Below are 21,244 nucleotides of genomic sequence, written 5' to 3' on the forward strand. Positions count from 1 at the left end.
TGCAGGAAGGGAGTGAGAAGGGGTGTGTGTGTGTGCGTGTGTGTGAGTGTGCGTGTGGAGGGATGTGGGTTGGTCTGCGCGTAGGTGTGGGGCGATTGCTCGGGGGACTGTGGGTGTGGGGGACCTTGTGGGGGGCTGCTCAGGAGGGGTGGGTCCCCTGGCCCCCACAGGGTGAAGCCTCTCCCCACAGGGCCCCAGCCCCCCTGCCCAGGGTCCCAGGCACCCCGGAGGGCCCCAGTTAGCTTCGATTTTTGTATACCCCTGGATATCCAGGGGTTTAATTTTCTCCCCGCGCTGCAAACTTGCAGCTTGGAGAACATTTTTTCGTTCCTGCACGTGCCTCTTGCACCATCTCAAAAGGGTTTGAGACGGGGCAAAAGGCACATGCGTGCTCATCTGGATGTGCCCATAAAGAAGAGGCCAACAATTCCTCAAATGACATGGGAGAAGGGGGTTCAACCAGCCAAGGGCAAGGAGTGATCTAAAAGTAGTGCCATCCTCGGAGCAGCCCTGGCAAGCATTGGGAGTCCCATGCCCCCTGCCAGGGTGGAGCAGCTGTCAGCACTAAGTGCAGGGAGCAATGATCAGCCTCCATTTGGGAAGGTGCAAGTTCTGGTCTATAAGGGGGAGGAATGGACCACAGCTTGCTGCAGCTGACAGCACAGCCAGGACAGCCTGCTGCGCGAGGCTGAGGACAAGTGGCCTGTGCTGCAATAAGAAGAGCATGTGCCCCAGCTGCTTTGTGCTAAGGAGGAAAAATGATTTTTCTACTAGCATTCGATGCAGCAAGTACAACCCTCGCTGTACTGTCTCAGGAGAGGGGAAATTGTGCAAACCATCCCACATCCCCACAACCCACTTCCTCCCATCCACTGATACCCAGAGCCCTGGCTACTTCTTATTACCGTGCAGGACCTTCTAGTTCATGGCCTTGACATTAAGAGGCAAAGCCATACAGATCTTCCTTGTATTCGTGCCACAGTTGTTATAGTTGAAGACAGTCAATCAGGTCTGTGTGTCTAGTGCAAGCACCCCCACTACCCCATTTATAGTTTAGACAGGTTGATTGGTTTCAATGGAAAATATGCCAAGTAATTTGGGGGCGTTTTAAATTATTAATTACGAGCCGAGTCCTCCTGCCATGTATACCTGCAATAATGCTCACTACTGCAGATACTACTAGGGTGTCTCACCACTGGCAGTAGCAAGCAGTGCCGGCGATCATTACTGCAGGGTTGGGAAGATGGATGTAGACTACTGATGTGAATGGGGTCTTGTGGGAGCTGGTGCTCTCTTCCTCTCCTTTACCACATCCTCCTATTTTACAGTGTGGGATCTTGATTTTGGATCAGGCCTCCAAAAACTAACTGCAATCAATGGAAGTCTTTCTACTGGCTTCAGATTTGGCCCTGAGTAATTTATATCATGGGTCCTGTGTGACTGTTATATGATTAGTGATTCTTTGAAGTAGGAACGAGCATTTTTCCCCATCTGGCAAAGATTTATTACTGCCGTAAAGGTAGTACTGGTATGCCCCAATCAATGCCTTTCTTGTGTTATAGCTTTAAAGGGGAAAGTATGATTCAGAGTGTGGCATGATCTGACAAATGGTAAAGAGCTGTTGGCTATTCTCTAAGCACAGAAGCCGATATCAGCCCCTTGCATGCATCTGCAGCACAGAGGCATGTATGGGAATGTAGTGCATATGCAGTCATAAAGTAATATATTTAGTCGCTGGGTTATTTCAAAATTGTTCTGGCCTGTAAATAACTCGAGGGAAAAAAATCAAAACCTTCCATGATTTTCATCTCTTCTGATATTTGGAACAAATTATTTGGATTATGCCTGCTGGAATTCCCCAGTGCCAGCGCAGATGGATTTGATTTCTCTTCTGCCAACACGCCTGATGGATCACAACAGAAGAATCCCCCTCCACAGACCCCTTCACTTACCAATATACACCGGGGAGTAGCTAGACTTGACGTTGTCATCTAAATAGGTCACTCCGAGAGTGTAGAGCGGCGTTGCTCCGATCCCATGCAGGAACTGCCCAAGCATGAAGATAAATCTGTAGGTGGAGAGGCTCGAGACCGTTTCTGAACAGTGCATGCTCTGGTTCGAAGAGCACATGCCGATGTCTTCGGGGAAATGCACTTCGTACCGACTCGTGGTGAAGTGAGGGAGGGCAAACAAGAGGGAGCCGATGCCCATAATCAGCACCCCCCACCCCAGCCACCGTGGCTTGTGGCCATTCCCCCCAAAGTAGCTGACAAATGTCAAACAGACGCATGCTGCTATATCATACGAGCTTGCAATCAGCCCGCTCTGGTAGCTGCGCAGGTCAAAGCGCCGCTCTATTGATGTGATGACTGTATTAATGAAGCCATTGACAGTCATGCCTTGCAAGAAAGAAGCCACGCAGAGGAAAAACAAGATTCCCTTTGGGGTATTGAAGATCTGCAAGCAACTAGGTGCGAAAGCCCCCCACCCACATGTCAGGGTGTCTCCTTCGGAGGAGACGTACTCGACTCCTGGGTCGTACTGGGCTTCTGCTTCAGCCGTGGCGTTGCACAGAGGTTTAATGCAGGAGTCCGAGGGGCTGTTTGCATCAGAGTATAAGGTGCCATTGCTCAGGGGAGTGGTACAGGGCTCCTTGGAGCTCGGCGTATCACAACTTAGGCTGTTTTCAACTGGACTGGATGCACTGGGAAAAGTTAGCTTCGAATTGAAATTGAAACCATTTTCTCCTGTCAAATTATGAGGCATCTCCACGACTGGGGGACCAATGCGTTTAGTCGGTGCGTTTTGCTGTGGATCTCTTAAAAGTGTGATGAATTGGCACGGTGTAATCTCAGGGGACTGGTGTATCTGTGTGGATGGTGAACATCAGACCTTGGAGGACTTCATTCTGGGAAGAAAACATCAAAACAAGGTTAATCCGTCGAGCCGTACACTATTTTGACTTGTTTCTGCACCAAACTTTGTGCATCTTCACCAACTCTTGCCAAGTTTAGCAAAACCGTTCAAGCTGAGCTAAAACAACAGTCTTTTAGGTTTTCTATGGTTTGGGTTTCAGCAAGAACACTGAAATATTTTCATTTCTGGGTGACTGAAAGCAAGGCTCTCTCCTATTTCCTTTTTTTAGCGCAGCCCAGAAAAAACAAAGGCTCACCGTTCAGGGCAAAGCTGATTTTGGAGCGGGCTGATGAGAACGGTAGCTGATGCATCACAAAGGTGAGTTGGAACACGAATCCCAAACCAATGTTGTTTGCAACGGGTTGAACTCTTGGCCAATATTGAAGCCTTTTCTTGCCCCTGTCACAGAAAATTCCCTCAAACAGGAGCAAGGGCTCTGCCTGGATAAGAGGTAGGCATAAATTGAATTGAAGAATGACAGGATTTGTTACATATTATTTGTAGGGCTCCAGCAGCACCCTGCAGGTTTGACCAACAAGCAGGGAGATACTGGACTGGATTCTGCCTGTTGTAAATCTGGATCCTATCGCTCCAAGAGTTGACTTTTACACCTGGTGCAGATGAAACCAGCACCTCGGTCACGGCCCTTGCCTTGATGAATTTACATCCTTGAGGGATGTAAGGTACAGGAAAGGACAGCGATGCATCAGAAACAGAGATCACAACATGATCGTCAGCACCTATCTGAACAGATGCAAGATTTGTCCTGGTTTGAATAAAGACAGCCCCTCTCACACAGGTCTCAGGAGAGGAAGCCTTTGAAAAGAAATAAGTTTGGAGCTGAAGAGGACATACCATTTCAATAGCTTTGTACCGCTGATAAGAGCCATTCCTGGAGGATGATAGAGAGGAATTACTCGGGCTGGTATTCAGCACACAAGTGGCAAAAGCGTGATCTGCATAAAGAAAATTTTAATGAGAGCTATGCAGAAAGCTACGGAGGCTCCTTGGTCTCTCTCTCACACACACACACACAGATTGGTAAATAGCAGCTTATCATAACCCTGAAAATTTTCCACCATCACATCGATTTTATTGCAGGCCCTCAGATCTGCTTACAACTATTCAGTAAAAATCCTCTGTATAACTGTACATGCCATTTTAAAGCCAGCTGGAGGGCACAGACAGCTGACTGTAAACTGATTACTGATGTGGACTGCCTACTTTCAAAGAGGGTTTTATCCTTTTGTGCTCTGGGCTCCTGTAGCACCATTATAGCTAGCTGCAAAAAAAAAATAAAAAGATGTTTTTGTTACATATGTTGGTTGATCTATAATTTATAGAAACTGTGAAGATTCCCATTAAACACCGATCTTAAATATGCAACTAATGTCAGACAGGAAGGACTTTTTATGGTTTGGTACAGGGTATTTTTACAGCATTCTCCGTTTCATACTCAGTGCATTTCATTGTGTTGATGAATCAGTGATGAGCTGCCAATAATTTGGACAAGAAACTCCTATAAAAACACCCCCTTTTGACTGCAATACATTTCATGTGTTAAAGACTGCATTGTGCTTTCAGATGGCAGGGATGCAGGACTCAGGGGAGAGTCCATTTATCTCCCCGTTGTAACATAGACTGTTTCTGACCAGGGAAAAGCAGTAGCATGTTGCAAAAAAAATTAGTATCAGCTGCGTTTTGCTGGCAATGTTGATAGTGGCTTTCTTTAAAGGCTACATTGACTGCACTGGCTCTAAATAACTTCCCAGCTATATGCATTCGAGCACGTTTTAGACCTGGAAACCTACACAACCACCAGGACACAGCTTGTGCGCGCAGCAAGAGCATACAGAGGACGGGGGCCGATCTTGAGCGTGCAATCGAACGCGTCTAAATCCAACCTTTGCCTTTATACTGGCAAGGCCTATAGTGTTCCTTGAGGCTAAGCTGAATCATTGGGCACCAGTCCAACAAAGCACTTAAGTGCTCGCTTGCAAGCAGGTCCATTATCTTCAGCGCTTTAAAAACTTGCATGTTATTTAAGCGCTTCTCATGTATAGGGGTCAGCATGCCCAGCATATATCAAGATGGAGGGTTTAAATAGGAGCATCCCCCTAGCCCAGGAGCACGAGCAGAGTGGAGGTCTCTAGGCCAGAACCAATTCATTCCTGCTGTGCTCCCCGTTGGCTTCCCCCAAGTAACATCTCGGCTGGCACCATTCATCACCCGAGACCGTCTTCACACGTCGTGAGTCTACCATGGAGGTTAGCTTTGTGCTGTCCAGATGCTGCCAGAGCTAAAACCTCTGGGCTGCTGTTAATATGTGCTAACAGTGAAACTACTGGCACACTTCAAAATTTAACTTGCTCATAAAATGGTGAAGCTGTTTTAAAACTTCTTAAAAAGCCAGCTATGATTTTCTTTTCCCCAGCGCTCTTATGGCCCTTCATTTTATTTTCTCTTCTTTTAATGTAAGTACTGGATGCAAGACTGAATGGTGTTGCCAGCACTCTAGGTACATTAAAAGTGAAAACTAGGTTTTAAACTGTTGGGCTGATTCTGGTCTCATTATCCGGTTGTAAATGAGAAGTGACTTCTGCACAGGAGAAGTCAGCTGGCACGAGCTGTGCACTGCCTCTAGTCACGTACCCTGTGCTGGGTCCAGAAGGATCATTCCTGATAAGACGTGGCTTGAGCTGACGCCTGCTCCTGTTTCCATTTCTTTTGGGAACACAACTCACACGGTGTCCTTGCTTCGCTGGCTCCCAGCGAGTCTGCCCGCTGTTACCAGTAAGTAGCAGTGGCAACATTATGTGGACCTTTGGCACCCAGGATGCAGACCCGAGGCCAGCAACTTGCTTTGTAAAAAAGCAAAGGGCTGTCAAAGGGCTTGTGATCACTGGCTAATTCCAGCTGCCTGTGAACTAGGATCATTACAGAGTTGAACGTCTTGTCAAGAGTTGTATTTTACAAGGGTAAAAAAAAAGAAAGTCCTTGCCCTTTTCTTTTATGCAAACAAAACTTGCCCTTTTCTTTTATGCGCTAAGATAACACAAAAATCCTGCTTCTATGTACATGTACCATCTTGCAAACTTGTCTAACTCAGAATCTCATCAGTCAGTGCACCGAGTCTTAAAAATAAATAATAAATAATTCTTGAAAAGTAATAAAAAGTGCAGTAAAAGCATTTTCTGGAAAGAGGACAATCTTTCTTCCAAAAGTCTATTTCGATTTCCCCCACCCCTCCAGAAAGAGAAACACCATTCTGCATTTTCTCAGTATCTTTTGGCCTTTTACAGTTGTATTTGGACTGTATTTGGGGGTTGGACTTGATGATCTATTGAGGTCCCTTCCGACCCTAACATCTATGAATCTATGCTCTAGTTTGCAAAACCAGGATGCTAGTCTGTATGTCCCCAGTTGAGGGTATATGTTCTCCTATGGTATACACACACTTCCAGATTTTTATACAAGAGGAAGGAATTGGAGAGCAGAAGGGAAAACTCTCCAGCACCTCTTAGGTTGCGGGAGAGGTTTCTTATGTAGTGACATTAAGTGCTACTCTTGTTATAGCTATAAAACAGAAGCATAGGGCTACCCAGCAGTGTAATCAAATTTAAAAGACTGTGCCACCCAAAACAGCTCGAGAGCCATTGCACAAGATAGATGATCATTGAACACTCACTTATTAAGCATAGAAGTAATTCTAAAATAAAGCCACCATTCAGTTGGAGCATTGCCCTGTACAGAAACAGTGTATCTGCTTCAGAGGACAAAATTCAGCCTTTAGAAAAGAAACCCTGATATTAAAAACCAGTCCTGATAGTCATAGGAGCCATAAAATGTATCCTTTGCCATTTATCTTGTTTTTCTCAGTGATTCAGCAAATGGTTTCTAGCTTGCTTTGAATACGTCCTGCTGCATTATCTTTAAACTACATAATTGCCCATCCTCTAGCAGGGGTTGACGTGAGCTGCACCTGCAACGGTTCTGTAAAAAGGCAGCAAAAAGATTGGCCTTGCATTCGATTATAAGATTTGTAAAGATTTTTCCCCCCCTCTTAAATTTGGCGTGGAATCAATAGTAAAAATGACTAAGCTTCTCATTGGATTATAATTTCATTTAGCATAATAAGTCACAGGACCAATTAAAAATCATTCGGCAACTTAGCTGCCAACTCCAATGAGATGAATGTTTGAAGCGGCCCGATAACTGGCACCTCAAATAATCCTATTCGCTGAAACACGTCCAATAATAGTTCATTTTCCCATTTGCTCAGTGTCTTGTAGACTTTTATCAGGTATTACCGGAGCAGTAACTTCCTGTAACCGAAAGCAGCTTATGCTGTCTGGAGAGAGGTTAAACAATGTTATAAAGCTATCATGCGCAAAGGGATATGTGCTGAGTAGCGTAATCACTGCTGTGCTTCATAGGAGGCTTATTGCTTCTACCCAGGCACCCCCAGCTCTGGGATCCCATGACTTCCTAGCACTCACCAAGTCCTGTAACTAAGTTTTCATCTACCAGGCTAAAGTATTAGAGGCAGAGCAAGGCAGCAAATAAGTTGGCTGGGAAAAAGCAGCTACAAAGTTTGTGGGGAGAAATAGTGGCTTATGATCAATTTATCAGCAAAACCATCTACCCTTTCCTGTCCCCCTAACTCCAGCCAATTTACCTCCACCCCTTCCACACTTCCGCAGCCTCCCCCAGCATCTTTGTACACTGACTGCTATGTGACATCTTCATTAATGTGACCATGCCAGACTGAATGCACTTGGCCTCAGCTAGGTGTTGCTAGTATTTGGATGGGAAACCACCTTGAAATCACAGGCACCGTGGATACAAGCCAAGGAGTCATGGAAGAACTTGGCAAACCGTGGCTGATAGAAGCCAACTGAGTGACAAGACTTCTTTTGATCCAGTCACCCCTGTTGAGCTGACCAGGGGGGAGATATCTTAGGCAAAGAACTAGAAGTTATACAATATAAAACAGATTCAGTGAGCATGTACAACTCATAGAAAGGGTTTAGGTATTGCACTAGTCTCAGTAACGCTCACATTTGTGTCTGAGTGGTGCTCATGTTTTGCCTCTTTGTGCAGGCGTCCTGCAAGAGTTCAATCAGCAGAAAAAAAGCATCAGTACCAAATCCAGATATTCAAACATCCCCGCCTTTGGGAAAGTTCAGATCTGGATTTCACACCCATCCATCATTCAAGAAGCAGCCAAATTCATCTGGCTCCATATACTGAATTGATCTTAGTAACATGTATTGATGCTTTTTCTTAGATTACTTGGGTTATGGGGATTAGGCATATTATTTCTGTCAAAAATGATAAACTCCATATGATACAGTGTAATCCACTCACTGACTTATAAATGGAAGAGCTTCCCGGGAGTGTCACAAATCCACATGTGGAGCCTGCAAACTGGGTTTTATACTTGAGCATGCTTGCTTTCGTAAGAGATGGCTAAAAAACTATGAGCAATATGACTCTGAATCACTTTGCCCTTTAATACAGGACACTGTAGCATATAAAAACAGATACCTTCAAAACAGATACTGCTTCAAGGCAATGTGTTAAAGAATGGATGCACTGTATGTCTGTAAAGAAGAGACAGGCAGAGATCCGGGTTATTTGGGGCCACCAAGACGAACACAGTGCTCATTAAGTATCAGCAGCAATAATGGCTGCTTTCATCCTTGGTGTCCCTTGGAGGCTTTAGCTGGGTAAACTTGCAGTGCCCCGGTCCTGTAGGCTCACACTCGCCAATGTGACAGCTTGTGCAAGCTACACAGCTTTTCTTCAGATCGTATAATTTGGGGAAAAGAATTGCATGGAGCATGCACAGCTACAAGTGCCCTAGCCAGCCTCTAGGAACACCCCATGGCAATGCAGGTACAGATTTGGCACTCTAAGATAACTCAGCCCTACAGATGTTTAATCAAAAACAAGGTCAGTCTTCAAGCACATCATATCCAGCTCCCACCCTTGAGTATCAGTCCTCCCTCATGGAGAAAACATCATGGAAAAAAGTGCGTGCATGAGTCACACTCACAGGGGTGCAGGTTGTAGCCGTGTTGGTCTAAGGACTTAGGCAAACAAGGTTCTTTGGGTAAATCCGATATCTTTTATTTGATCGACTCAAATTCTTTTTTGCAAGCTTTTGGGTACAAATACCTTTTGTCACACTCACAGTCATTCATTGCCACAGGAAGTGGTATAGCAGATAGCATAGCCAGGTTCAAAAAGGGACTAAATAAATTCATGGACGATAAGTCTATCTTATGTTCTCACGCACAGTGATTGTGCGCCCAAGGAGCCAGCTGGCTGTCTATCTAGTCATGCTACTTTACTATTGTCCAAGTGCAATATTTGCTCAGTCAGTCAGGGTTATACTATTGTGCACCTGCATTTCTTAAAAGTTTAGCTAGCAACTGCATTCTCAGATTGTATCTGGGGGAGTTTAATGTTCAGAATAAAATTGCAGTGAAAACCATTAACAGTCAGCTTTTCCTGGCTGCTGCCTCATAATTACTGCCTCCTCCTCTGCATACTATAATGCAGTGGCATCCACATTGTGATAAAACATTGGAAAAGGCTGAGATTTTAGTGCCAATCCAGGCACCTGACAGTTGCACCCCTCTTTGTATAGTCTTTAACCAAACTGCTCTCTCAAAGTACAATGTTGGCTCCCAGTGCCAACACTTTCAAATGGCCACTGCTTGTGTGCATGCATGCATGCACATATTCAAAATGTAGACGACTTCTATGGCTTTCTTCCAGAAGAGTAAAGTTGTGCACTGATAAGAAACCATTAAAGCCTATCAGTGGCACCCAATTTCATGATGTATATATTACAGTGCTTACCTCCTCACATAGAGCCTGGGTAGTAAGGTTGGGGCATCATCCAGGCATCACCCTGGATGATCTGCTTAGCTTCTCTGCGTATCTCCTCACCCTTCAAAGGATTTGGCAGTAGCTGGGTGCCCTACCACCCAGGTTGAAAATCACTGGGTTGAGATGATTAACTGCAGTATATGCCATGTCCAGGGCTGTCAGGATCTTGCTACATGCCAGAGCCAATTGCATAACTAGGGTGGGATGACGAGAGCAAGCACCCCAGGCACTGATATTAATTTTCCCTTTCAACCTTTATTTCATCATTTTTATTGCTGCATCCTCAGAAGATAGATTTCAGGATAAAGCCAGGTTTTAGGAGCCTTGGGACCTACAGAGTCCTTTCAAAGCCACAGCCACTCACCCCTCATAAAACCATTGCATCCCCTCTCCTTGGCTTGGTGTCCGGGGCACAAGCTCCTTTCCATCTTGCCTAGAATATGCCTCTTGCACCAGCTGGATGAGAAAAGTCCTAGCAGCCAACGATACTAAGGTGGGCCCCAGTTTTGCAGTTCTTCCTCAGGCAAAACTTCCACTGACTTTAACTGAGCACAATGCATTGTAGGTAAGACTCCCTACCTTTCATAGGACATGCTGAGGTCTATGGAGGGAAGAGCTGTAGACCTCAGCATGCTCTATGAAAGGTGGGAAGCAACTGGCCCACTGAGATGAGGAAACTAAGGCACGGAAAGGTTGAGTGTCCTACCTGAAAGCCATATACTGAAAAAATGGCTGGGCCAAAAACCAAACCAAGGCCCCATTCCTCTGACGAGCAACGTTTTCTCATATGTGCTATGCAGGACGTCAGACAAGATGATTGTATCTGGGCCCTTCTAGCCTTTAAAATCCACAAATCTGCATTTTAAAAAGGCATGTATTCAAATGTCTGAGTCATGTAAGACAATCTCTATGCTACTGAACGAATTGCTTTTTGTAGAAGATGAAGAACCAGATACGCCCCAAATACTGGACAAAATAAATGAAGCACACATAATACAACTGGTGAGTAAAAAGTACATTTTTTGGCCATTGATGAAAATAAGAGCAATACAAATGCAATGTAAAGCAACATCCTGTATTGCATAAATGCAAAGACACTGTGAGTACATACTATAAATAACAACATGCTGACATCTGCTTTGATCTGCAGGAATGTATTTCTCTTCGTACTGGAAGGATGAAGACATACCTCGCAGGGGGGAAAAGCTGGGAAATGATGATCATGAAGCTCCATGGGTCAGTTCATCCACGGGCTCACTGAAAGGGTAGCTGGAGTTTGCACCAATATTACCAAGCCTGGCTATGGGACACAGCACATCAATACTATGTATGTTCATTATATATCCTCGAAAACTCTAAATGGCAAAATTCATCCCTGGAGTAGTGATAGTCTTACAATTATTTCCCCAGGCATCTTTTGCTCTATGGAGGTGAAAGAAGCAGGGTTAAATGAGACATCTTTGTGGTTCTAGTCCTTCCCCCCTATTGCACGATCAATACGTCTATGACACTAGGCAACGATCCAGTTGCAGAATCCACTGGGAATCTATGTGCACTTGACTCTGCGACAGCAGAAGCTAAAGCTATTTGTGCATTGGCAGTGACCACTCTTTTTTCCCCCACTGCCAACCACTTGGAAGACAAAAGCATAAAGCAAGTAAAATGAAAACATTTCCTTACTCCTAATTTCTTCAATGGACCCCAAATTCCTTTGCCAGGTTAACTGAGCACTGTTAGAAATATGTGTCTCAAATTAGAAATACCTCACTAAAGCAAATACCTGGAAATAATCTCTCTGGCAATGGGGAGATAGACTTATCAAATTCTCCATCAGCACCAGAGATTGAGGCCAAGTGAAGGCATCCTTCAAATCCCCAATTTCTGCCGCAGCATGAGGAGAAGGTGCTATGCAAAGTGGAGCACTGTATCCCCTCTTCTTTTCACAAAGTCATAGCCAGGTGGATCTAGGCCTTTCACAGCTGGCACACGGGATTGAACATGAAGGGTATGTGTAAGGAGATGAATTCAGGAGAGATGTGCATGCAGGGGATGGACGCTATCTTTGGGGGAAAGCAATCTACTGGAGATGACAAAGAAATAAAAGATTCCCGATGGAGAGAACAGCCTTTTCTATACAATCCTTCTTTAATTTTTCAGAGCACCTACTAACAGCATCCTCACCTATCCCCCAGTACACCATTTCTTTGTGCCTGCCCCTGATGCTAGGTGGGTCATGCCAACCTGTGCCTGGAAAAGGCTGCCTACCTCTGCTCTTGGGTATTAACACAGGAAATGTCACAGCCCGCAGACACCTACACGAGCTCCCCGCTGCAATTAGCCACTTTGCAAAGCACTGCAAAACTCCTGCTCTTGACTCCTTATTAGCTTGAGAAGTGCGCTCCTATATATTTAGCACACGCTACTGACCTGTGCAGAGTTAAACAAGAGCCTCATTTCTAGGTCTTGGCCTAATTCTAATTCCCAGCGAGCACATCCCACAAAGCTGCCGGGAGAACCTGCACGAAGCAACGCTCTTGTTTGTATTGTTAGCGAAGCAGGGGGAAAATGGTACCGAAGGAACCAGAGATGTTAAACTAGCTTCATTCCTCCTCAAGAGTAATCCTTTCAAATTAGCAAGGCTCTGCAGGGAGGTTTGGACTGCACTCTTCATTTTCACTTGTTCTTTTGACTCTGGACAAATAATAGACCAATTCTTCTGTTGCAAAGAACCTAGAGAGGCCACAAGTCAGGATATTTCTAACTCGACAGATTCCTAGCTGAAATCTCTGTGTTTTTCCCGTGAATCATGTTTGTGCATTTGCCAGAGTTAATATTGCATGATACCCTTGAAAGGATCTCAAGGCACCCCGCGTGATGCAGCACCCTGGTTGAGAATCACTGCCATACAGGTTGCAGTGCAGCAGGTTTCAGGAAGAATGACAGTCTTCAACTGAAATAGCCCATCTCTGCTCAAAATCAGTTCCCTAAAACTATTGCAAGTTCAATGGCTCCTATTCAAAAGGGAGTCTGAAGAAAGAGAACTGCTTTCTCTGATATCGTGCTCTCTTTGGCTGCGCTCCAAAGGCAAGCTCAAAGAAATGCCAATTCATCTCCTTAGAATAAACGCAATGTTAGATGGGAGAGGAGGGGGGGAAACCCTTTAGATTTTGCATAATTCTTACTTTCGGCAATAGGAGAGGAAGTAACAGTCCCTGTCAGTAGACCTGGGTTTCTTCTTGCCCTGGAGTCACACCCAGTCAAAACCACACTTCCCAAGTTGCAGTCATAGCTGCGTCGTGCACCCAAGAGACTCCATGCTGCAGGACTCTGGAGAACTTTTATGAGCCAGCTATAAGAAGTGCTGGGCAGGGTACATTAGTACTCACAATACACTCATTTTAAGAAGAGCAAACACTCATTTTAAGTAGAGCAAGGGCTGGCAAGCATACTGAGATCCATGGATATTGCAAGGCCCTGGGTTTTTTGGCTTTCCTAGAAGCCTTCAGCACTTTTCAATGGCTGGCCCCTGCGAGTGTCTTTTGCTGTAGGCTTCTAGCATGGCCAGAGTCAATCCCCTTGACTGAAAGGGTGGTCTCCATGTATTCACTGGATTCCACCTAAGCATCAATATGTCTTGGTTTCATCCCCTTCATTCCCCTGTACATCTACTTTCCCCCATGCCACCTGCTCCTTCTTAATGAACAAATGCATACACCTAAACATATATAAACCAACCCATGGATTTTGAACTCCACGGATTTCAGCGAGGGGGGTTGGTGAAAAAGCTACAGAGCAGCACGGCCCTTTGCGATTAAACGACTCTGAGAAATGAGAGCTCGCCTCCAGCAGCGAGCCGGGACAAACCCAGACCCACAATTAAAACCATGGTATTTCAAGGGCAAGAAAACTAGGAGAAATCAGACAAAGCCGCTCTACTGGTAACCCTCCCTCCTTCTCAGGGATGGATCCTTTTTCAAGTCACAAAGCCCCTGGCTCAGGCCAGTAATTTGTTCCTACTGCCAGGCAGCAAATTGCTGCCAAATGGCATTTCTTTCTGAGATAAAGGAAGAATCGCATGGATAATGTTCCCCTTGTCAAAGAAAACATCTGCTGAAATTCAGAGTGGTTCGCTCCCTAGGCATGGCAGTGAGAAAACCTGTAGCTCATGGGCTGTGTTTTCCCATACGTGGGAAATGCCACCGTTGCACAGCAGCTGCAGGAGGGTAAGTTTACTTGGAAATCCAAAGTCTGCCTTGAAAGGATTCTCATCTGCCCCAAAAAACAATGGTGGGATTTGCCGTTTGGATTTGGGAAGGGTCTCTTTTCCCCCCGTAGGCTGCCAGTCTGCATCTTGCCAGCCCCTTAGACAGCAGATTTGGGGAGCTGGATATAATGGACCAACGTCTGGTCTCAATTATGAACCCAGATGGGTAGAACAGAGGGTCGACTGCGGTCCTCTCTCATTCTCTATAACACACTCTGGGTCTGATTTGCTCACCCTTCCTCAACCTCCAGTAATATTTCTTCACACAAGAAGCCTAATCAGATCTGAAGGGGACTTTTCATGGTGAAGAAATACGTTACTCCCCGGGAGTAAGAATCGGGCACCACGTGATGCTGCATGAGACTCATTGCCATTCAAAAAATGTTTAATAAAAAAACTATGGCCGAGGTATTCAAAACTGCCTGCAGGGCTTGGATGCTTTATTCCCGATCATTTTAATTCAAATAATATTTAGACAGGCTTGGAGATCCCACCTTGAAATAATTATTCCAAGAGTTTCTACCAGATTTTAAGATGGCTGGCCAACTGGATCAGGCTTTGATCAAGGCAAGGCCAGTGTGCAAAAGTTACTCTCGCTCAGCGCTGGCGACCTTGAGATCAGAGTGGTTGTTGGGAGTCAGAAAGCTGCCTTCGACAGACGGCTGGTGTACGGTGGCCTGTACTTTTACCCCCAGGGGCCAGCGGAGACCATTTTGGCTGATAAAATTTAGAGCCGCCTTGCAGCTGCTCTAGCTGGCACCAAGAGTGTGGAGTGAGATCACAGTCCCTATGTGCCCCCCAAAAAAGTCATTTTCAAATATCAGGAATGCTTTATATTTTAATTGAGGGGTATTGGTTGTAGCCGTGTTGGTCTAAGGACAAAGGCAGACAAGGTTCTTTGGGTAAATCTAACCTCTTTTATTAATAAAAGAGATCAGATTCACCCAAAGAACCTTGTCTGCCCTTACATTTTCATTGAAGCATGTTAAGTTAAAGAAGCATGGGTGGCTTTCTTAAAAGGCTGTATGTGGGAACAGAAAATAAGTGCAATAGAGCTGACCATTTCCAGGACTTTGGAGGAACTTTGTGTGTTTTTTAACTGAGAGCTATGCTCATTTATCACCCTCTAGCAGTTTGAATTTATTTTTTCTATCCCCCACTCCCAGCCAGCAAAACAAAATGCTGTATCTCAGTGGTACAGCGTGTCCAAAGAGTCGTGTTTCACAGATGTGAAATTCTCTCTGAAAACACAGAAAAAAACTTATTCCTGGAATTTCTTCAGCCTGATCCTTCCAAATGGCTGTGTACCTCCTTTGAAAAAACAAATGTGTACAACTACGGCCTACTGGCTTTTAAACCCAATTTGGAAAAACATCCTTACAAAAGCACTGCGGTCCTTTTTTCCCCTTCTTTGCTTGTTTTTCTTCCTTACCACTTATCCTTACAAGGAAAAGAAAGTAGTGCCAAAACCCAAGTTATGAGCAGCTCAGACTGGACCAAGTAACACAGTGGTTAAATAAAGAAGTACCTTTAAAAAATCCACGGCAATGGCCTGGTCTTACTATCTTTGATATCAAAATCAGAAGCAAAACTTGACACCCAGAAACGTCCTTTTGTGCAGACTTTGTAATGATAAGTATGCGTGTTTGGTTTGTGACCCCTCCCAATTTTAAGTGATAGCACTGGATGAGGGTGATCCTAAATACCGTAAAGGTCACGGTGGCGCAGGATACGCAGGGAGCAGCAGCTTTCATCCACAATACCCCGCCCTTGGTTAGCTGAGCCTCGGTATTATTTCACCTTCGTGGACCTACTTTGTTTTCCAAATACAGCACGCCCGCCGTGGGAATGGAGGGGGTGTCATGAGAGCGGTCAGAGCTGCCAAACATGGGACTTGAGTTACTTTAAAACAAGAGCAATAAACCAAGGCAAGTGCTCAGTTCTTCCTGCTGGGCTGGCAAGACTGGGACAAGCAGCACAGTTCATTCTCTATGTCTTGCATTGCAATGGTACTTAGCAGCTTGCTCTGCTAGGAACTGTACACACACGTAATAAGATGACGCACGGACCTCAAGGTGCATCAAGAATTCAAATTCCAGATATTTGGTGCCTCCTGGTCTTAGATTCGTCTGTCTCTGTTAAAGGCAACTCCTAAGTGGAGCCTGTAAGCAAGTTAGAAGAGCCTCTAGGCTTAGTAGGCAGCGGGAGACACTATTAGCTACTTCTGTCTGGTATTTGCACACACCGGATTTCATTCACTCCCTGCCAGCCTTGCAGGCTACATCCTGAACTGGCATCAATGACTGAGGCTTCAGGGACAACAGAGCTTCCTTATTTGTGCCAGCTGACCCCCTCTCTGCTCTGTACTGTCCCGGCATATGCATTTTTGCACCCTCTCCATCATCACCTGCATCCTTTTCAGACCCCCCCAGGTGCCTTGCTCTGCACAAGTCAGTGCGAGTGAGGAGTGAGGAGACAGAGGTCGGTCTCTTGGCTGGTGTCTGAATTTCTGAACTACCAATGGGACTCAGAGGCTTTTTTGCATGCATTTAAATAAAGGACATAGTAAGCCAAGAACCGCATATGAAAATGTATTTCCGTTTCCTTTCCTGCTTATTACTAGATAGATACGCTCTATATATAGAAGGTGCACTAGTCTTTCTTTCCACTGGAGTGATTCTGCATGCTACTGCCTGCGCTGCATACAATCAGGCAATAGGAGAGGAAACGAGAGCGGGGGTGTTTTCCTGGGGTAGCCCCGTTTTGTCACACCTGCTGGGGGAAAACAAGCAGCTTGTAAAATGGCAAGAATTGCAGTACAAACCAACTTAACTGGAAGTACAGTGAGCCTGATGTCATCGATGCCTGTAAAACCCTTCAGAGCACACGAATGCAAAGCAGGATATTATTAGAATAGTAATTTTGATGAATAATTATCTTATTTTGAAATAGCAACAGACGGGGTGATTTTACATGCTATCATGGAGCAGGGCTTGCTAGAGAGAGAACAAGGGCTAGGCCCTCCTAGATTTTCTTTTTCAGTCTTGATAAAAAAAAATATCTTCTGTTTCCAGCAAAATAATAAATAGGTATAAACATTTTAATGATGTGTTATTTAGAAAATGGGAGAAAAGATGTACGGGGATGGGGCTTAGAAAGTATTTAAAACCCTTTAAAATGGCAGAAAATGTCAATTTATTTTGTCAACCTTATCGAAGGTTTTTTGTTGTTTTTGTTTTTACTGCTCCTAATAATAACCCCTCCTATTGAGATAACCCCTCCTGCTCCATCGTACACTTACAGAAAGGCGTTCTGGGTTGAGTGGGAAATGCAGGAGTTGTGGTCCCCATTTGCAATGGTCTCTGATGATGCAAAAGGGAGAAAAGGAGACCAGCCTGCAGTAGGGTGACTGCATGGAGCTGGCCAACCGTTACCCCAAGTGGCATGGCTCTCTGCGGTAGTCACACTCCAGAAGGGCTCAGAACGAATTGACCCCATTTAAGTATCATTGACTCCTGATGCTGTAGCTGTACGAGCAGTAAGAAGGATGGTGCAGGGACCACTTGGTCCACTGCTCCACTCCACAGCTCAAAGCTACCTCCTTCTTTCCCCTTTAGGTGTTTACAGGGGTTCACAAAGGAGGGGTGAGGCAGTGGACTTTTACACCCTCTTATGCATGCCCCAGAGAGTGATATCTTTTATTAGACCAACTAGAGTTTTTCAAAAAAAGAGTTCTTTAATTGCAAGCTTTCAGGCACAAACACCCTTCTTCAGGCACAGGAGAAGAGATTGTGCAAGTTCTCCTAGGTAGAAATGAACTTTGAATTATGAAATATGAACTTTCATTTCTGCCTAGGAGAACTTGTACAATCTTTTCTCCTGTGCCTGAAAAACAGTGCTGGTGCCTGAAAGCTTGCAATTAAAGGGTTTTTTTTGCAAAAATCTAGTTGGTCTAATAAAAGATATTGCCTCTGCTGTGAGCTCTGATTCCTTTTGCCTCTAGACCAATATGGGTACAACCTGGGTACCTGACCCAGAGAGAGGAGCTGGCATCACTTCTGCTCCTAAAGGAAGAGTGAATGGTGAGGAGCTTAACAACAGGAGAGTAAAAAAGACCTCTCAGGCCACAGAGTCCAGCCCGCAAGGATGTAAGCCAACATCTGCACGTTATAAAACGACCCCATTTGCTGGTGGACCAAGTACAACAACAAAAGAAAAACTACGTAAGAGTACATGTTAGCGTCCATTGTTCACGGTCACTGTTTGCCTCCAATGTGGAACATTTTCTTCGTGTCCAGTGCCATCTCCTACTTTTTGCCCCCTGCCCCTTTCCTTCTGTTCCTTACCAGAAAATCAGAAAATAAGGGTTGGAAGGGGCCTCAAGATGTCATCAAGGCCAACACCTGCTCCAAGCAGGACCATCCCCAACTAGATCATCCCAGCCAAGGCTTTATCTAGCCAGATCTTAAAAACCTCCAAGGATGGGGACTCCACTGCCTCCCTGGGTCACCTGTTCCTGTGCTTTGCTACCCTCCGAGTGAAAAAGTTTTTCCTAATATCCAACCTAAACTTCCCTTGCTACAACATGAGCCCATTGCTCCTTCTGTCATCTGCCCCCACTGACAGCAGTCCAGCTCCGTCCTCTTTGCAACCCCGCTCTTTGCAGGTAGTTGAAGGCTGCTATTCAAGCCCTCCCCAGTCTTCTCTTCTCCAGACTAAATAAACCCACTTTACCCGCAGCTCGATTTGGGCAAGGCAATGAAAATGGTTGGGGGCAGGGAGCCGGGGCACATGGCTTCTGATGAAAGACAACCGTTTCAAAACCTGCTCCAACACGGCTAGCAATATTGTTCAAAACAACAGAGCGCCTTTTGTGCAAACCAGAAGAGGACAATTGTTCTGACGGCTCGTGCAGTCTTTTCATGCAAACATGCCATCCCTTCCAATGAAGAGCCACGTACAGAGGCACATTACAGGAAGACAAAAGCTGCCTTACTGTGCTGGGATATTTCCCTTCCTGGGGGGGGATTTTAATCAATTGGTGTAATGATTCATAGCGTCCGGCAAGTGCCACCTCTCAGGATGATGGGGCCTGATTTAGGTCAGAAGGGGCAGGGGAGGAAGCAGGGCAGTCATCTGTGCTGCATGGACAAGATGTTTCCTAGTGACTCACCCTAGTGCTTCCTAAGCCTCCCTTAGCAGCGCAATCGCAGGGGTGGGCACCCTGTGAAACCACGCTTTCTGGGAAGGGGAGGCACATCTGCCCAGGCCTCATTTGCTGGATTTTTTAACTTCTCCCCTTTCCAAAGGATCCAAATGTACCTGGGGTCCGAAGCGGCGGGTCTGGGCAGCACCAGCAGAAGCAGCAGGCATGAGAAGAGGCACCTGCAGCAGCTCCCCCGCCACCCCCAGGTTTGCCATTTCCTCTGCAAAGTGCATCCAGGCAGTCATCTGCCGAGGAGCAGGATGCCCGAGAGTAACCCCAGCCGGGGCTGGGCTCTCGCAGCTTCTTGCACGGTGCGATTAAGCCATTAGCTGCTGCCAGCGCCAAGCCTCTGCCCCGGGGGAGCGGTGCCAGCTCCGGGGGGGAAGGGGGCACCCCTGGCACCATCCCAGCCACCTCCCCCATGCCCCTGTGCTGCTGCTGCCTCCTCCTTCATCCCCGCAAGCCAATGGCAGGGCAAAGGCAAGGCTGATCCCGGCTCCTGGGGCGGTCGATGTCGGCGGCAGGCGCGCCGGGCTTCATCTCCCGTGCCGGCGCTGCGCAGCCAGCTCCGGCGCGTCCCGCGGAGGAGCAGGAGCAGGAGGAGGAGCAGGAGAAGAGAGACCATTCCTCCTTTCCCTTCCCCTTCCCATCCTTTCCATTCCCCTCCTCTCCATTGCCTTCCCCAGCCGCAGCAGCACAAAGGCAGCAGGTGCAGGCGGCTCGCAGCATCCTCCCAAGCCCCAGCATCGCGCTCTGCCTCCCCGCGGGCACACCCGGGTCTGGTACCCACCGCCCGCCCACGCGCCGCGTGTACCTCTTCCTGGCAGCTGCTCTCTCTCTTTCTTTCTCTCTCTCTCTCTCTCTCCCCATCAGTTTCTCTCTTCCCTCCCTTCTCACCTCCCTCCCCATTCAGCTCATCTCAAGCCCACGCCTCTGGGGCCGGGTGCTGAGAGCTAATCCAACCAGAGGGTTGAAGGTAGTGGCCTTATCTCGTAGGGACCAATCGTGACTTAGCCCGGCAAGGTTTTGTGACAGATCAGCAAGAGAGAGAGGCACACAGAGAGAGAGAGGAAGGAGCTGCGAGGCTTGGTGTGCCCTGAATAGGTGTTTGGAGGAGAGGGCATGGGGCTGGTAGGTTAGAGCCAGGATTTTCTCTTTCCTTTCCCCCCACCTCCTGGCTCTAAACATACAGAGGACAGAAAATGTGATGCTCTTCCAGCCCTAATGCCTATGAAAGCATAGAAAATGAGGGTGGGAAGGGAGTTCAGGAGGTCACATCCAGTCCAACCCCCTGCTCCAAGCAGGAAGATCCCCATCTAGCTCACCCCAGCCCAGGCTTTGTCCCGTTGGGTCTTCAAAACCCCCAAGGCTGGAGCGGCCACCACCTCTGGGTAACCTGTCCTGGTGTTTTGCTACAGAAAGTTTGTAACTTCAACTTCCCGGTTGCAACTTGTTCTGTCACCTGCCACCGCTGGTGCAAGAGAGAGCAGGGAGGAGCAGCCCGGGCGCGGTGGGGACAGGCGTCAGCTGGACTCGTTTTGCACGGGCGTGGTGTGCGTGGGTCCGTGTCTTTGTGCACGTGTGTGCTGGCGGGCCGGGCCGTGTGCATACTTGTTACATGAAAGGGCTGGAGCAAAGAAGCATAATTTCCTGTCCTGATCACGGAAAAAAATGTGCCCAGGGGCATTTGTATGTATGAGCAGATTCTGCTTTTGGTTGCTATTCCCACCCAGGCTTTCTAGGGAGCAGAAAATGAGACCAGGTTACTGCCCAGCGAGCAAGGAAGGCAGGGACAGGTGGCTGTTACTGTTCTCGGATGTGTTTGTGCGACACACCCCAGTGGTAAAAGGCAGCTCTAAGCAGGTTAAACTGTATGTACAGGCAGGAGGTGCAGGGAGAAACTTCCCTGTTTCTGCTATTTCAGAAACCTCCTTTGAAAAGAAAAAAAATGAAGT

General features: G+C 46.5%; 1 protein-coding gene across 3 annotated transcripts in view; it reads right to left on the reverse strand.

Annotated features, from left to right (window-relative positions):
- The window catches only part of SLCO4A1 (solute carrier organic anion transporter family member 4A1), a 39,447-nt gene extending 19,252 nt beyond the window's left edge, over positions 1–20,195 (reverse strand). The window contains exons 1-3 of one of the 3 annotated variants that reach the window (XM_014609491.3): positions 20,104–20,195; positions 3,772–3,872; positions 1,953–2,908 (exon numbers count right to left, since the gene is read on the reverse strand). In XM_014609491.3, the coding sequence (XP_014464977.1) occupies positions 1,953–2,766 (814 nt within the window). In that variant the 5' untranslated portion in view covers positions 2,767–2,908; positions 3,772–3,872; positions 20,104–20,195. Of the gene's footprint in view, positions 1–1,952; positions 2,909–3,771; positions 3,873–19,405; positions 19,583–20,103 lie in introns of those variants that run through there. The other 2 variants (XM_019484458.2, XM_019484459.2) reach the window with 2 other exon arrangements.
- Between the last annotated feature and the right edge of the window lie 1,049 nt (positions 20,196–21,244).

Source organism: Alligator mississippiensis, chromosome 9 (genome assembly GCF_030867095.1).
Source record: "Alligator mississippiensis isolate rAllMis1 chromosome 9, rAllMis1, whole genome shotgun sequence".
Taxonomy (NCBI): domain Eukaryota; kingdom Metazoa; phylum Chordata; order Crocodylia; family Alligatoridae; genus Alligator; species Alligator mississippiensis.